Here is an 18,183-nt window from a genome sequence, read left to right as displayed (position 1 = left end):
CCAATGTTTTCCATTTACATGCTTCCTTGGGTCAGATCATCTGCAGTCATAATGTTAATTTTCACGACACCCAACTTTATGTTCCACTTGCTGGTAGTGACACAGACAAACTTTCCCATGTTATGGTTTGTCTCTCCAATATTAAATGCTGGATGTAACAAAACTTCCTCTGGCTCAATGAGTCCAGATCTGAGGTCCTCCCCCTAACCTGACTGGCAACCTGAAAAATAATCTTGGGAACCTGTCTGCCAATGTCAAGCACTCTGCCTGTAATTTGGGTGTATCCTTTGACTCTGAGCTCTGTTTGGACACACAAATCACCAAGGAAGTACAGTCATGCTTTCTCCAAATCAAGAACATTAAAAAATTAAAAAATGTCTATCTCAAACGGACCATGAAAAAGTCATCCATGTATTGCTTTCATCACGTCTGGATTATTGTAATTCCCTGTATTCAGGGCTCAGTCAAAAGTCCATCTCCCACCTCCAGCTCATCCAAAACTCAGCAGCCAGACTGTTAACAAATTCCAAGAGACAAGGCCATATCACTCCCATTTCATTCTTATTCTTCTTATTATTATTATGACTAAAAGTCCCTCTCAGGTCATCTGTGAGTGCGTGACTACAGTTTGCAACCATTGCGTGCACGCCGTTGGGAAAAAAAACAAAAAACTGCCATACTGGCAAGCTTACCTGTCCTTTTTATCAACAATTTCCTCACCATCTGCACTCATTATTTTTTCATTAAACGCCATTTCTATTGTCACAAGTCGATGGTGCAACCGATCAACACACCTGTTAAATGATTGGCTGTTTGCATGTCACACGTAGCACGCTCCATTATCAAGGGATATGACAGGCTGTTTATAAGCCGGGGAAGGAGCATGCGTATTCATTATATGCTTTCATTGGGGTTTGCATTAAAATGCATTTAAATGAAACTATCAAACATTCTATCGAACAATTTTCTTATTGCTATTGATGAAGTGTCTATCGCCGGTACATATCACTTTCATTTTATTGCCTAGGCCTAATCTGATGTTTGCTTCATGCAAATCTTTAATGAAAGAAGAATGAATGAAAGCCACTTTATTTGACATTGTATTCTAACAATGAATTTGTTCTCTGCATTTAACCCATCCTATTGTATAGGAGCAGAGGGCAGCTGCAGCGCCCGGGGGACCAACTCCAGTTCTGCTTTCCATTTCCTTGGTCAGGAGCACAGGCAGGAGTATTAACCCTAACATGCATATGTTTTTGATGGTGGGAGGAAACCAGAGCACCCGGAGGAAACCCACACAGACATGGGGAGAACATGCAAACTCCACACAGAAAGGACCTGGGATGGCCTCGGATTTGAACCCAGGACCTTCTTGCTGTTAGGCAACAGTGTTAACCACTGGGCCACCGTGCCACCTTACTCCATTAAAGTAACTGGAAAGACGACATTCACACGGGCACCAATACTCTAGTTTTAATCTGAAATGATATTCTGAATCAGAAACAACCAAGTAAACAGATTTTTTGATTACCATAGTCTGACTAAGGTCTTAGTCATAATGAACATATTTTCTCACCCACACAGCACAGCCGCTTGCATAGAAGGTCTAAGGTCTTTCTGATGATCATGTGGGAAGATGGTTGGACGAATTCACGTTTGCAGCGGCCTCACCCAGTACCAGTGTGGGAAGATGGCGGCGTGAACTTACGTTTGCGGCGGCCTCACCCAGTACTGTTCATGCAGTGTCTTTGTCCAGATCTGTGTCTAAGTTTGTTTTTTTTTGTCTTCGTTTGATTATGTCTTCGTTTGATGGCTAGGAGAGATTGGTCTGCTGCGTCCTGTGGACCCAGGGACCACGGCCCTCGGAGCTGCGCCTGAAGAGGAAACACCGAGGGCGGTCTGACAGGACGCGGAAGCGGGGCAGGCTAAGCTAACTGCTAGCCCATGCAGACCGGCGGTTCAGATAACACCAAGGGTGGTCTTGCGGCGGCCTCACCTAGCATTGACTTTGTGTTTAGCGTCATCTAGGGGAGTGTAGGAAGGTGTGTCAAAGGTGTCTGGCTGGGAGAGCTGGTGTTGGATCGGCTGGGGGGGGGGGTCTACCGTGTCCAGTGGGCCCAGGGAGCATGGCCCTGCCTTCTTGAGCTGCACCCAAGGAAGAAACACCAAGGGCGGTCTGACAGGATGCGGAAGTTAAAATTTTTTTTTTTAAAACGGTGCAAGCTAAGCTAACTGCTAGCCCATGCAGACCGGCAGTTCCGACAGTCATCCTGGCATTCGTTCGCTTGGACAGTGATGAAATGAAATGACAAATAAAGTGTTCCTGATTCTTTAAAACTTGATTTTAATGAAGATAAATTAAGGCTGTTTAGACATATTCCACCTTAAATTGAGGTTTTTTTCAAGACTTTACAACACTGCAGTCTGACATGAGCTGTAACAGCCAGAGTCAAATCTCATGTATTGTATTATAAAGAACAGGCTGCAACCCAATGTTTTGCAGTTTTTAAATGTTCTATTTTTGGTAACAAGGATATAGTGCAGATAAAAGGAGATCCTGACATGCAGTGTAGAAACAGAAGAGACATATCTAGGACAGGTTAAGCTGCTGAATGTGTGTAAAAGTTGTTCAGACTCTTTTTAACATTCATTTGAACATGACGGCAAACTCGTGTTAACAGATTTATCAGATTATAACCCCATTTGAATTAATACTCACCATGGTAGTCGGGGCTGTTGACAAGGTAGGCGTTGCGCTCACCCAGGTGAGCCAGCAGTGGGCGGAGTGTCGTGTCATCTCCGGCCAGAGCAGCCAAGTGGAGCGGGCTGCGTCCATCCAAGTCTAGCAGGCCGGGGTCCGCCCCTGCCCTTAACAAGACCTCCACCACCTTCCACTGCCGCGTGATCACCGCCAAGTGCAGAGGAGTCTGGAGGAAGAGTGGGTTAAAGCTTCAGTCAGCAATTAACTGTCAAACTAAAACATGTTGACCAGGTACAATTATAATAATAATAATAACACATTTTATTTGTGGGCGCCTTTCAGAGCACTCAAGGACACCTTACCTTACACCTCACAATGTGTATGTGTCACCTTGGTTAGCTCTACTGACTTGGAAGGGAATTCCTTTTTGGAGTTAGTTAGCTAATGTGGAGTTATTTATAGTCACATTATGGGTTAGTAACACGTTAATTTTGTGTTAGGGGTCAGTTTCAGGTTAGTTTTGTGTAAGTTGGGGGTTACTTATGAGATATGTCTGGGTTAGTTTCAGGTTAGTTAAGGGTTATTTATGGGTGACTTGGGTTACTTTGGGTTGGTTAGGGGTTTGTTTTAGGTTAGTTAGGGGTTAGTCTTGTGTCAGTTATGGGTTAGTTTTCAGGTTTGTTAGGGGTTAGTTTTGTGTTAGTTATGGATTTCAGGTTTGTTAGCGGTTAGTTTTGAGTTATTTAGGGGTTAGTTACGGGTGAGTCACCTGTCTGAGGTGATTTGCTGCGTTGAGGACTCGGTTCTGTTGGCTGTTCATCAGAATGTGAATCAGCTGCTGGATGACTCCACTTTGCTGATGGATGATGGCCAAATGTAAAGGACTGTATGAAGACAAACAATATATCAGACTTTAAGTCGATCATCTCTGTTAACAAAAGGACCAAATTAAAAAAAACAAAAAAACAAATCAACACCATTTTTCATTCTTGGGTTCCAAGATTTAAAAACTGCATTGTAAATAATAATAATAATAATTTTATTTTTACAGCACTTTTCTAAAACAATGTTACAAAGTGCTTTACAAAGAAATAAAACCACACAAGGCAAAAATAAGAATAAGACCAAATAAGAGTAAAAATAAAAACAGTATGAATAAATAAAAAAATAAACATTTGTAAAAGCTTTCACAAAAAGAAGTTTCAAGAAGAGGTTTAAAAGAAGCTAGAGACTTGGTTTGTCTTAGCTCAACAGGAAGAGAGTTCCATAGTGTGGGGGCTCTAACAGCAAAAGCCCGATCACCCTTTGTAACAAACCGAGACCTGGGAATAACCAGCAGGGCTCCATCTGCAGATCTTAATGGTCGAGGGGGCATATACCAGCTCAATAAATTGGAAATGTATGTAGGAGCAAGACCATTTAAAGCCTTGAAAGTGGGCAATAAAATCACATCTTACAAATAAAAAGTCAACAACGTTTCAGCTATCTGTTCTTCTCAAATTGGAGAAACAGTCAGGCTCTGTAAAGAATTCTTTACAGAGCCATCCAGAAGAACACAATGAAGACTCACGTGTCTCCATTGTCATCCTGGACCCCAATGAGGTGTCTCTGGATTGCCAGAAGGACCCGAACATCTCCCGTGCTGCAGTAGTGTAGCAGAGCGCTGGCAGTCTGCTTGGCTGTCTGACTGGCTCTACTGTGGAGGGAAGCAGCTGAACAAACAGTCAGAAAGGAAAGATTATTTACATGACAATCAACCACAGCACTGCTCTCTGATCAATAATGTTAACTCAGTGGTGTTTTTAGCAACAGTAGTGTTCCAGAGATAAGAAGGAAATAGTATCGCAAGTGACTGGCTGCTTATGGGTAATGTCATGTCACTGGTCGCTAATTGGAGATAGGACTGAATGGTACATTGTTTAAGAGTCAAGATCACACAAGATGTACAATAGTCACACTGCAAAGGATGCAGTGTAAACTGGGCCCATCAGTCATGTCTGGCATAAACGTCTTACAGCTTGAAAGAAAATGAAATCTAGCAAGGTCCACTTTTTATAACCACGCTTGAAGAAAAACGTTCTACCGCATCTGACAAATATTTGCAAATGGAATTTTGTAAGTTAAAAGCTGCACATATCTGGTGTACCTATGGAACTCCTTTTTGGCTGGACCGGAGTACCGGGCCAGCCCTACAAACGCCAATGTTGCTGACTGACTGAGTGATCATGTTTGACACGACTGGGCTGCTGTATCAGGTAACCAAGAACATCACTGAAATTACATAATTGGTCGGCTGAGCGCCAAGAGGCATGAGGGAGAGCGCACAGTTAAAGCACCCCAAATAACACTCCCTCTGACAAAACACTCACTGGCGAATTCACAAAAGGATTGCCTGACTTTCGTATCCAAAGGCGTTGAATCAAGTGCAACTGGACTTGGTATATATCCGTGAAATATACCAAGTCCAGTTGCACTTGATTCAACTCCTTTGGATAACCATGACCTGGATGAATGAGAACATTCACAGACATGACTTTTGTAGCTGCTAAACCTGTACAAATAAGACAAAATGTCATCAGGAAATTCTCAAAGCACCCACAAAGCATGAAATGAACCCATAACTGCACTGCCACACAAATAGCGTTTGGTGCTCCAGTGCTATTTGTATGTAGATAATACGCAGGTTTTCACCTGCATATTATCTACAGTTTGGAACAAAATTGGCCCCTTTCTATGCAAATGAGCTTCAATGCAAGCAAAAAAAAAAAGTGCAATTCACAAACACCAACGCTAATAGCCACAGGCAGTTAGAGTGAAAATTATTAGCATCTTCAGTGAGTTGGTGATAACTTGACACCCGGACTTTCCAGTGATCATGGCAGCAGTGATTGTAGCCATGTGAAGGTATCATCATGCAAGGCATGCTCGTGAGTGGATATTTCAAAGGAGAATATCACTTTTTGATTTAACTGAGACTGAAATCATTGGCAGATACAGGTTGCCAGGTCAAACAATTCTCGCTATACTTGACGACATCAAAGAGGACATTGAGGCTGGCTAATGTGTTCTTGGCGCAAAGCCACCATTTATACTTTCTCACATGGAAATGAGGAAAATCTTGTTACAATCAGACACAAATTGCACTCAGCTGCAAAACGTTATGAGGCGGCATGTCTCAGGAGGTAGAGCGGGTTGTCTAGTAATCAGAAGGTTCCTGGTTCGACCCCTGGCTCCTCCAGACAGCGTGTCGAAGTGTCCTTGAGCAAGACACTGAACCCCTGACTGCTCCTGATAAGCAGGTTGGCGCCTCCAGGGCAGCCTCCACCATCAGTGTATGAATGTGTGTGTGAATGTGAGGCATGCACTGTAAAGCACTTTAAGTGGTTAGTAGACTAGAAATGTGCTATATATAGGCAGTCCATTTACCATTTGGGTGTGTTTGCACTCTAATATCATTTGCGCAATATCTTTTGTGAATCAGACTTTGAGATGGGAGAGAGAACAGTGATGTGTAATTCATGGTGCTATCAGCGGTCGCAATACATTCTTTTTGAATTTACCTATCAACACAGACCGAGTCTTAGAAAGACGAGAGGCATACGCAGAGAAATTGATGAAAGAGGAGGAAGAGTTAACAGATAATTAGAATAGTTATAATTACAATTGAATTAAGTTCTCTTTCAAATCAAACATCCCAAGATATGAGTGGAAAGTATTGTTCTTGCAACTGCATTTATATATTTTTTTTTTACTCAAACTTAGCTTAACCATGTCATGTGATATGCTATTCAGTACACTTGAACAACAAATATTACTGGTGCCACTTCAGAAAATTGCAGATGAACATTTAATATCCAGGAATTCACATTATAGACACTACCACTGACTATCCCTTTAACAAATTGGCCACAATTTCAAACACTGACCATAAACGGTCCAGCCAAATACTAGGTTTTGACCAACTCTTGTTGACTTTAATATTAAAATACATACCACACAAGACAAAAATATTGCAGCGTTGACTTTTTTCTCAATAATATTCAGCCTTAACTGGCACGTTCATGCGATTGTGATGGGCTGCATATTTGTGATGTTATTAAAAAACACTCAACTGCAGCCTCTTTTCTTGTGCTGACAGCCCTGAAACCAAAGCAACCAAAATGGACTTCTACTTTTTCTTTGAGACCTGCCATCTGACACCGACATTAATCCAGGTGAAGGTAATAAATGATAAATCCACATAGGAAACATAAACTAAAATACTTCCCATCCAGTCTGAAGCTGTGGACTGATTGCGTAAATTACTGGTATGAAGAAAAGTGTTACTTGTTATATGGCGCCACAGATTTCATTTATTAATGAGCTGCGAAGGCAGTAGAAAGAATGCCCTCGTGGCTATTCTGGCTTTTATACATTTACCAACATGTTCATTGTATGAAAAGTAGTGGACATACAGACGAATAAAAACCAGGAAAGCAAAGGGAAGCTCACCAATAGGCTGCATGGTTAACACAAGACTCCAGTAAATGAAAATCAGTAAATCACTGCTAACTGATCTATCAACGCAGTAGACTCACATCTGACCAATCAGAGTATAGTATCAATACAGTAGACTCACATTTGACCAATCAGAATGAAATATCAACATGTCCATATTAGATGAGAGACTGAGAGACAGTAGAGTGTCTTACCTAATTGGAGGAGGTGCTGTTGTAAATGTGAACCTGTCTGTCTTGCTGTCTGTTGTCGGGTTACATCTGTCTGTTGTTGGGTTACATTTGTCTGTTGTTGGGTTACATCTGTCTGTTGCTGACTGCTTCCTGTCAGAGGGGTGGAGCCTGACATCTGGGCTCCTCCCCCTCCGCCATAGCCCATGAAGCCTCCTGTATAAAAGTTCCCGCCACCTCCTCCACCATTCATCTGCTGGTTAAACTGGAAACCTGGAGGAAGAAATGAAGTGTCAGTAAACTCCCAGTTCTCCCAGCAAGAGGATTTTAATTTCCCAATTTTCCCAGTCTACAGACAAACATTCTGTTTTCAGTGCACTTCTTGGTTAATGTTCTTAAAGTTGACCTCATATTCTAAGTTTATCTTCAGGATTGTGTTTTAGCTGAGTTGTACCTCCACCCCCCCCTCCTCCTGTTCCACCTCCTCCAAATCCACCAACGCCACCTCCTCCTCGCCACGGATCATAGTGGGGGAGGGGTTTCTGCTTCTTCCGCTGCACCTCCTCTTTGTCTGAAAAAGCGAGATGGGGAGAGACAGAGAGAGCAGGAGGAGGAAAGAGGTTCAAGGGCAAATGAGGAAAAGAGGAAAGAATAGAGAAAGAGATGAAGAACAGGAGTAGTTGAGCTGTTCTCCTGTTTCTTTTTTTTTTTTTAAAGATTTCTTTTGGCATTTTCTGCCATTATTGGATAGTGACCGTAGAGAGAGACTGGAAAGACTGGGGAGAGAGAGGGGATGACATGCAGCAAAGGGCCCGGACTGGATTCAAACCCAGGCCGACGCAGTAAGGACTCAGCCTTATGCGGTACATGCTCTAATTTCCCAATTCCCCCTCGGGGATGAATAAAGTATTCTGATTCTACCAGGTGAGCCACCAGGGCACCCCCTCTTCGCCTGTTTGTTAACACATGTGAAACATATCTGACTGTGACCTTAACCCTGACAGTAAAACTCCCAATGTCCTTCTCAACCTGTCCCGTTCCGCTGAAGTCACGACTCCAACACCTCCTTCTACTAATGCACCTCCCCAACACATCTGCATCCATATGACTACAGAACCATGGATCTGCAAAGGAGCTAACTTTAAAGGGAGGGAAAAACTCATTGTTTCACCATTTCATATCCAAAAATGACATTTTCACAGGCGTTCTAAACACTTTTCATTGTCTAGGAACACTGATGTGTTCACGAGCTTCAAAGGGGTAAATATAATACATGGGTTTATATAATGGAAAAAGAAAATGCGTTGGTGGTTTTTGCCAGACAGTGACGTTAATTTCTTTAAAAAAAAAAAAGAGGAAAAAAACATGCGCTATGAAAATATAAGTAGTTGCATTGAAACTTGTTGAAACTTTTAAATATGTTGAATGAATCTTTAGAGAAAATTAATATTGAATGTGAAACCTGACATGTTGTCATCACTGTTGTTATAAGACATCCACCAAAACACCAGACAGCCCTGCAACTCTCCTGCATGGATTCATGAGATACCAACCAAAATTATAAACTCACAGAGAAGTACAGATTATTCTGTTAAAACCTGTAATTCTAATGGACCAGTAACATGAACCTTGCTGGCATGTGTTTTCCTTTTCACTGAAAATGAAAACATTCATTTTCACATTTGACTGTTATAGGGCTTGTTTGGCTGCGGAAGGAAAAATACTGAAATGCTTTCAAAGAAGATAAAGATCGGGGGCGTCCCAGTGATTCACCAGGTAGACTGCGTACCACATAAGGCTGAGCCCTTACCGCAATGGCCTGGGTTCGAATCTGGTCCGAGCCCTTTGCTGCATGTCATCCTCTCTGTCTCCCCTGTCTTTCCTGTCTCTCTCTACTATCACTATCAAATAAAGGTAGAAAATGCCAAAAAATATAATCTTTAAACAAGAAAAAGAAAATAAAGATCAAGATGAAAAAATTAACACATATTGTTCATGATGAGAGAAAAGCCATTCTGCTCTGACCTTTTATCTTTATACTACTACTACTACTACTACTACTACCACTACTACTACTACTTTCAACTGCTCCTGTTAGGGGTCGCCACAACAGATCATGTTTCCATCTCTTCCTGTCCTCTGTATTTTTCGCTACCATGCCAGCCACCTGCATGTCCTCCCTCACCATATCCATAAACCTCCTCTTTTGCCTTCCTCTTTTCCTCTTCCCTAGCATCTCCATATTCAGCATCCTTCTCCCAATATACCCAGCATCTCTCCTCCACACATGTCCAAACCATCTCAATCTTGCCTTTCTTGATTTGTCTCCAAACAGTCCAACTTGAGCAGTCCCTCTGATAACTCATTCCTAATCCTGTCCTTCTTCGTCACTCCCAATGAAAATCTTAGCATCTTCAACTCTGCCACCTCCAGCTCCGCCTCCTGCCTTTTCGTCAGTACCATTGTCTCCAAACCACATAGCTGGTTTCACAACCATCTTGTAAACCTTCCCTTTAACTCTTGCTGGTACCCTTCTGTCACAAATCACTCCTGACACTCTTCTCCACCCAACCCCATCCTGCCTGCACTCTTCTGCACCTCTCTTCCGCACTCCTCATTACTTTCAACAGTTGACCACAAGTATTTAAACTCATCCACCTTCGTCACCTCTACTCCTTGCATCCTCACCATTCTGCTGTCTTTCCTCTTGTTCATGTATATGTATTGTGTCTTGCTCCTACTGACTTTCATTCCTCCTCTCTCCAGTGCATACCTCCACCTCTCCAGGCTCTCCTCAATCTGCACCCTACTCTCACTACAGATTACAATGTCATCCACGAACCTTTTATCTTTATAATTTATGAGTTGTTTTTACATTTTATTGCTTTTTATTCTTCTATTGTTTCTTTCTACTCATACAAAGTGTTTTACTGTTTGTTCCTCTTGTTTTGTGAAGCACTTTGGTGAAGATAAAGTTCATCTGACATTTCACTGCAGACAGACTGACCTTGGTTCTGGGGGATGTAGGAGAATTGTTTGGGGTCACTGCTGTCACCCGCCTTCTTCCTCCTCAGCTGCAAGAAGACGTTGACCGGACGCTCGATCTCTGTGCTGTGATATGGCGGTGTCCTAAACACGATGGCGTACTGCGCACAGGGACAACACACAGCTGTAATACACACATCCAGCTAATAATACAACAACAACAACAACAATAATGACAATGTGTATGCAAGTTGCCTGCACCAAAAACTGACCAGCAAAAGACTGGTCACACACCTAAAGTGTACACATACATATACACACACACAAAGCACTCCCGCATGCATGTGCACAGACATGCATATGCCTGTCTACATGCAGGTTCAATTTCATGTACGTGTGCACGCACACACACACACGCACACACACACACACACACACACACACACACACACACACAGAAATGCTACCTGTTTGTGCACGTCTGTGGGTGAAAAGTCACCAAACGCTTCCCATCCTCCCTCCTCGTCTTCAAAAAAACGGATCTCTATGTCATCTGCAACAGAAACATTCATAATGACTTTTCACTCACTGTCAGATTAAATCTCATTGCTCTCTCCAATACGATTAAACTGTACTTGTACCCAAGAACACTTTTAACACAGATCAGTCTTTACAAATAAGAGCTAAGGTAAACCTGAACAAGAAAAACCAAATGAAAGTCAGATTAACACAATAAAAAAGGAAAGCTAATCTCAGTCCTTTGTGATAAAAGCCAGAAGAGTCAAACAGTTTAGCTTATTCATTTGATAATTCATTTTAAAAGGACAGAATAAATGGAAACAGCTGATAAAAAAAAGTCTGTAAATATGTTTTAGAGATGGTTTTCACACCAACATCCTTTGGTCCAAATTTTCTGAACAATTGGTGAAGTTTGTTTTTTTGTCAAGTGTGAATATTCCACATGGACTATGGTGCTCGCCAAGCTGAAGGATGGGATGGCATTATGGGTTCACAGTGGACTGTTTAGTTTGCTTTAAAATCCAAAACCTAAAGAATCCCAATGACAAGGTGAGATGGAGCCTCGCTGGTGATTCATAACTTTTATTCCCTCATTTAATTTTTAACCCCTCATTTCATTTTTTACATGTGCCTGCACATTGTTTTTAATGACAATAAATTGAACTGAATTGAATTATTCATGGGAGTACAGAACTCATAATGATCAATCCTGGTTATCATCTGTATCCTGTTAGCATGCTAAAAAGGAAACCAAACGTCCCACTGTCTACCCAAGATGCTTTGCATTCATGTCCTCATCTCATTTAAATTCAGATTTAAGCCCAACGATGCACTTGGTATCAGGCAGCATTAAATGAACCGGATTAGTACAGTCCAACAGAGACGTGGATGATGGTCCAGAGTTTTATGTGAAAAAATACCAAGTGTTTCAGAACCTTTCTGGACTTTGTCACACAGCAGGAAGATCTCGTCTCCTCCCAGAACCGAGCCACAGGTTTTATCCATGCGAGAGATCTTCAGGTTGGAGGCATTTGGAGACTCTGCAGGTAAAAACACAAGACAGTAAATCAGGACTGGAAACTGACTGATTAATCTAATAACTGTGTCACCTCTGATCACTTTAAGATGCATTAATCTACAATTTAAATTATGCTCAAAGCTACAGAAGCACTGAGGATGGTTGCAGAGGCAGCTGTCGATTTTGATTTCAGCTATTATATTTCATTTTATTTATTTAGTTTTATATTGTGATTGCTTTGGTTTGCAATGTACTACATACTGCATTAGTACTACATCCACTGGTGCTCATTGTGTAAGCCTTCTTTAAATGCACCCTGCCCATGCTGCATCAGACCAGCAGATTTTTCTTTCACTTGACATGGCAGAACTAAATAACTAACTACTAACTAGCTAACTAACTATGAACTAAACAGCTTATTAACTAACTAGCTAACCGACTACTAACTAGCTTCGGCTAACTAGCAAACCAAATAGCTTATTAATAACTACTAACTAACTAACTAGCTAACAAACTTCAGACTCTGGTGTCTAACAGCTAACTAAGGTCATCTCTGTTCATTTCCATGCATGGAGCGGAAAGTGTAGGACTCACTGCTGTCATAAATGGGATTGGACACCACTGGTTTGAGCGCTCTGGTGAAGCCTCCGTTACTGTCCTGTAGGTAAGCCGTGAACTTTAACCTCACAATATTCAGGTCCATCACTTTGCCAAGCTCCTTGGCTTCTTTCAGTATTGCATTTTGCTCTGCTTCTGAACGGGAAAGAGGAGATTTAAATATATTTCTAAACAGGAATCACAAAGACTTTCCTGGAACCAAGTCTGAGATGAGCCAGACATTCAACAACCTAGAAAATAGCCAGTTAGACTAATGAGACTAACTAAACTTAAGACGAAATCAAACTAAACTAAATTTTACTACACCAAACTTCACACAAGTCCAAACTAAATTAGGCTAAACTTAAAGGAAACTTAACTAACCGGCAGAATCATAGCGCGTTCCTTTCTGGCGTCTCTTCTCCTCTCTCAGCCTCCTGGTCAGAACCTCCACAACACTCTTCTTGGTTACATGGAGAATTCCCAGATTACTGAAGCTACGGGGACAGGAAGTAAAGTCACACATACACACAATTGCATAGAGCCACGTTTGACCTTAAGGGTTCAATCAATCAACCAATCAACCAATCAACCAATCAATCAATCAATCAAAACCCCATTTCTAAACCATATTGCCTGCATAAAAATACAATACAGTGTTCTTTATAGGGGAAAAGATATCGCCATTAAAATGTACAAATACAATAAATACAAGACTGGTTGAATATTTTCATCAGCACTTTCTAAATAGATCTTCTTACATTTAAGTATTTGATTTGTGGACCTTGTTCCTCTTTGAAACGTGTCCAAAGTTATAATACACATTTCTCAACAGTAAACAGGATTAAAAGAAAACTTGTAGCTTCAGTTTTCATCTAGCGCCTACTAAAGAAAAACAAAAAGTGATCTGGTGAATGTGATTAGTTACTTACGATGCGGTGAGGTCGTTGGGGCCCACGTCCAGTGTGCACGTGCCATTTTCCGTGCACTGTCGGCCAACCAGGCTGTGAGCATGCACACAGGGGGGGTCGGTGTGGGTCACAAGCTGGACCTCCACCCTGGCAATACCCACATAATTATTCACCTGGGATGAGAGACAGCGAGACAGACAGACAGAGAGAAAGGGGGGATGTCAGAGTTTGACAAACAGACAGCATAGGAATGATGATTGGAGGATGAATTGGTAGTTTTTCTGTTCATTCTGTGGGATTGGGGATATTTCAGTGTTTAACTTTGTAATAACTCCGTAATATTAAGATGAATCTTCTTCATACTGAGATTGTCTGTCAGACGGATTGATGACGGATATTCATTAAATTATTTGAAATGTGTTGTGTCCGCTCAGTTCTGATCTGAACAGATCAGAACTGAGCGGCAGATTAAAACTGTTTGACTGGAGGGCGTCCAGGTGGCATGGCTATCTATTCTGCTGCCTACCAACACACAGATCGGTGAGTCAAATCCCTGTTTTACCTCCAGCTTGGTTGGGTATCCCTACAGACACAATTGGCCGTGTCCGCGGTTGGGAAGCTGGATGTGGGTATGTGTCCTGGTCACTGCACTAGCGCCTCCTCTGGCTGGTCGGGGCGCCTGTTTGGGGGGGGGGGGACTGGGGGAAATAGTATGATCCTCCCACGTGCTACATCCCCCTGGAGAAACTCCTCACTGTCAGGGTCAGGTGAAAAGAAGTGGCCGGCAACTCCACATGTATCGGAGGAGGCATGTGGTAGTCTGCAGCCCTCCCCGGATCGGCAGAGGGGGTGGAGCAGAGACCAGGATGGTTTGGAAGAGTGGGGTAATTGGCCAAGTACAATTAGGGAGAAAAGGGGGGAGGGTGGAAAAAAAACTTTGACTGAAATATGAGAATGCTATTTGAAAAAATACTTTTGGAAAAAAGCGGAAGCTGATTTACTGAAATTTAACAATGATGACAGTATCAATGATCTGATTGATTATAATCAATCATATCATTAATCATGACTGACTGATCATTATTTGATTAGCTTTAAGTATAACTAAGATAAACTGCAGTATATTTGCTAAAGTTTAGTTCTGTTCCACTTAACCTACCATCCATCAGTGAGAAATGCAGGTTTACTACCACTGAACTTTGAATTAACACCATCATTTGTTCTCATTGTTTTCCTTTCATTTCTTTTCCCATTTTTATAATCCAAGTGCTAATTTAGGGGTTAACCTGCAATTTTCCATCATAATTTAGCTGAACTCGACTTTCTAAAAACCTCTGCTGATATCTAATGATGTCTGGTTTAATAATCTGTAAGGAAAGACGTTTAAAATAGCTCGATAGTGAGTCCAAGAAAACTGTCCGACCGTCTGAGAAACGCGGTAAAGTCCACTGACTTGTTCAGTGTTGGAGACCGGCCACATACCAGTCCGTCTCAAACTTGTTAAGATAAACCTCATGGCATAATTTGATCTGGTAAGTAAAATAAAATGAATAAATTCCAGTTACAAGACTGAACTTATGATTTGTTGATCAATTTGGAATTAAACGACACAATGGAGTTAAAACTAAAACCTTTCATCCCTAAAATCTCTTATTTATCCCCGGCCTAAACCAGTGCCAAATTGCATCATACTACACACATCAGAAAACCATCATGCCACATGTGTCAGAAAACTGCATCATACTACACAAGTTGTGTGTTGCCATGATGATCGCGTCTCACCTTGACGGTAGGATATGTTCTCCTGTTCTTCTCACTGGAGGCCCCGGGGAGCCCGCCGTGAGACGGACCCTCACACTCATACCGGAAACGAAATCCTCTCTGTATACACACACATACACTAGTTAGTCCGCCAGTTACTTCCTTAATCCCCCGGATTTTCCAAAAGTCACATGCTGACACATCAGACTCAGTTTACTGTTCTGCCATCTTTAAACTTTTTAAACAAAAAGTGAAAACAAATTTAAAACCATCGTAAATGAAGCACAGTGACAGAAAGCAGACTGTGTGCTCCTCTGTCTGTCTGTCCTCGTGTCAAAGGCCATCTGATTAAACTACGGACTGTCCGTCTGTAATCCATCAGTTTAGTTTTGAGTAGAAAGTAGAATAGAGTTCTGCAATGACTGACGTAAAAAAAATGTATTAAACACCAATATTCTCCTGATTTCTCTCATCCTCATCATCGGCTGTCTTGGTACAACTATTCCGTCTTTCCTTGCATTTTCTGTCTCCATGGAGACAACAGATGTCTATTCCCGCCATCATCTTAATTTCATTGCCACGGTTACTGGTACACCAGCTGATAGAGGATATGATGGTTCTCTATGAGTCGCTGAGTAAATCCAGTGATGAAAGGCATTTTACCTGTTTGGGCTCCTCGATGATCTGAATGTAAGGGCCGTGAGCTGAAAGAGGAACAGGAACCAGTTAATGTCTTTCTTTGTTAATTCTCCTTTCAAACCATCACACGTCCAGGACGCAGAGACAAAATTATTAACAGGACATGGGCTGTTGGAGTCTGCTTGGCCAGAAAATCAAGATTTAAAAGATGTTTTCAGGATCTAACAGTGACTGTCTTTCTATGAAGTCTATAAAGTGATGCTAGCGTGTGAGGATGGGGAGGTCTGAAGACCATTATAGAAGTGTAGAGGACGAAGATAATCCAGATTACAAGAAACTAATTTAGACAGAATCATAAATATTTATTTATTAATCTCTTAAGGTGCCTTTGTAATATATTTTATGTAATGTCCTGTTTTTTATCTGGAGCCTGAGTGTGAAATAAAGTTTGGATGAAGAGAGAAAGAAACCTTTCGGTCGGTGGCTATGAATTTGGTGGTTTTGGCTGTTGAGTTTTACAAAGAATCAAATCCTCTGAATTGGAGTTTTACACTTTAAAAGAGATTATGCATTTTTTCAGTTTCCGTAGTTTTCTGGACATTTGAGTTTATTAGAGACATGCTGGATCGCTTTAACTGAATAAAATGATCAAAAAATGTCAGACAAAAACCTCATAAAAGTCCTTTTTTGTCAAATATTTAAAATTTTCTGGAATACTAAATGCGGATTACACCAGTTCTCTTAAGTGTCGGCTGACTGTTACAATTCATCAGTTATAAACAAAAAAGTGGAATTAATTATACAGACGACAAATCATCACATTTCTCATAAGTGGAATAGTTTTTTCCTCCGTCAGCTGAACGCCGTTCACTTTAGTGAAAGGCGGATTTTAACTGATAAATACAAACAGAGGTTTCCTGATACAACGGATGATCTTTTAATCTGTAATCACTGAATTAATAAACTAACAAAAATATTAACAAAAATTAATAACCATATCACAAAATATTCTCCTGTTAGAAACGTAAAGAACGTTTTGCATTTCTGTAAGACTGAGTCATTTTACTCAAAGCAATTAATTACTCATTCTTTACTCATAAAGCAAAGAATACTCGTACGTTTACTCTTAGTTTGTCTCTTCTAATACTCAGGAAGTACTTGTGTTAAAAAGGACTTTGCTGTTTGGGACTGAGCTGAACGTTGACTGAAGTGGAACAGAACGGATGTTGAAGGTTTTGTGACATTTTAAGATGTCCTCACCTGTCTCAGGTACGTAGGGCTCCGTCTTAATGTCCATGGGAGGAATGTAGTCATATGTCGTCAGATGCATCAGCAGCTAAACAGATGAAAGATTTAGACTAATAAAATCTTTGCGTAACACGACACCTGACAGTTGGTGGATACATTTCTCTGAAATGTTGAACAGTGAGAATCAAACCAACTTCACCTCAACACAAACCCTGCAGCGCCTTTCTGCATTCAACCAGCTAAAAATGTCTTTATCAATTCCCTCACATGAAATTTAGTTTGAACCAAACGGAATCATGATGAAGACTTACCTCATTTTCATATATGTTCATGTTGTACTGAGCCTCACTCATCCTGAACAAAGACAGAAAGATAGAAACATGTAAAATGAGTTGACTACAAATTTGTCCCACGATCACACACACACACACACACACACACACACACACACACACACACACACACACACACACACACACACACACACACACACACAGGAAGTGAGTGACAGCAGTAAAACCTGTAGCCTGACTCACTTAAAATCCCCTCGTCTTCTTCTGCAAAACACAAGTCACACGTCTGAATTTCCCGATCAGTCTCTCTCTCTCTCTCTCTCTCTCTCTCTCTCTCTCTCTCTCTCTCTCTCTCTCTCTCTCTCTCTCTCTCTCCGACTCCACCCTTTTTGCTCCCGAGTCACTTCCTGGAAGTGGGGATGAAAAAAAGAAAAGAAAAGAGCGTGAAGGAAAGCCCCCAGAATTCCAGCTCAGTGCTGCCTCTGGTGGCAGATAGCAGCCAGCGCGCCTCTCCTCACCTCTCCAAACTGTCCCACAGGAGAGAGTCAACATGATGTGGAATTAAGATGGAAAAATAAAAGGAGAATGAAACACGTTCATTTATAATCAAAGTTTTAATCAAAGAGAATCTGCTGCATTAAAAAAGGGAGAGAGGCAAACAAATCAACAACATATAATTCAATTTTATCAGAAGAAGACATCTTAACCACCGCGTGATGAGAGGTATACATATTGTGAGTCAGATGTAAACTCAGTAAAATCAGATTTCAGTGACAAAAAGGAGCAACTGGCGACATTTTTATTTATTTATTTTTGTGGTTTTCCAAATCCAGATCACTTCCTG

At 41.3% G+C, this 18,183-nt stretch overlaps 1 protein-coding gene across 5 annotated transcripts in view; it reads right to left on the bottom strand.

Annotated features, from left to right (window-relative positions):
- The window catches only part of nfkb2 (nuclear factor of kappa light polypeptide gene enhancer in B-cells 2 (p49/p100)), a 44,458-nt gene that overhangs the window by 10,666 nt on the left and 15,609 nt on the right, over positions 1 to 18,183 (bottom strand). For 3 of the 5 annotated variants that reach the window (XM_056291707.1, XM_056291706.1, XM_056291710.1), the window contains 15 exons: positions 17,358 to 17,400; positions 17,059 to 17,134; positions 15,823 to 15,863; positions 15,181 to 15,279; positions 13,420 to 13,571; positions 12,872 to 12,984; positions 12,485 to 12,643; positions 11,808 to 11,912; positions 10,821 to 10,906; positions 10,376 to 10,514; positions 7,823 to 7,939; positions 7,393 to 7,641; positions 4,272 to 4,413; positions 3,471 to 3,585; positions 2,720 to 2,927 (listed from right to left, as the gene is read on the bottom strand). In XM_056291707.1, the coding sequence (XP_056147682.1) occupies positions 2,720 to 2,927; positions 3,471 to 3,585; positions 4,272 to 4,413; positions 7,393 to 7,641; positions 7,823 to 7,939; positions 10,376 to 10,514; positions 10,821 to 10,906; positions 11,808 to 11,912; positions 12,485 to 12,643; positions 12,872 to 12,984; positions 13,420 to 13,571; positions 15,181 to 15,279; positions 15,823 to 15,863; positions 17,059 to 17,134; positions 17,358 to 17,400 (1,844 nt within the window). Of the gene's footprint in view, positions 1 to 2,719; positions 2,928 to 3,470; positions 3,586 to 4,271; positions 4,414 to 7,392; positions 7,642 to 7,822; positions 7,940 to 10,375; positions 10,515 to 10,820; positions 10,907 to 11,807; positions 11,913 to 12,484; positions 12,644 to 12,871; positions 12,985 to 13,419; positions 13,572 to 15,180; positions 15,280 to 15,822; positions 15,864 to 17,058; positions 17,135 to 17,357; positions 17,401 to 17,582; positions 17,667 to 18,183 lie in introns of those variants that run through there. The other 2 variants (XM_056291709.1, XM_056291708.1) reach the window with 2 other exon arrangements.

Source organism: Lampris incognitus, chromosome 13, assembly GCF_029633865.1.
Source record: "Lampris incognitus isolate fLamInc1 chromosome 13, fLamInc1.hap2, whole genome shotgun sequence".
NCBI classification, from domain to species: Eukaryota; Metazoa; Chordata; class Actinopteri; order Lampriformes; family Lampridae; genus Lampris; species Lampris incognitus.
The sequence above is the reverse complement of the archived record's forward strand: the minus strand, read 5'-3'. Positions and strand labels throughout refer to the sequence as shown.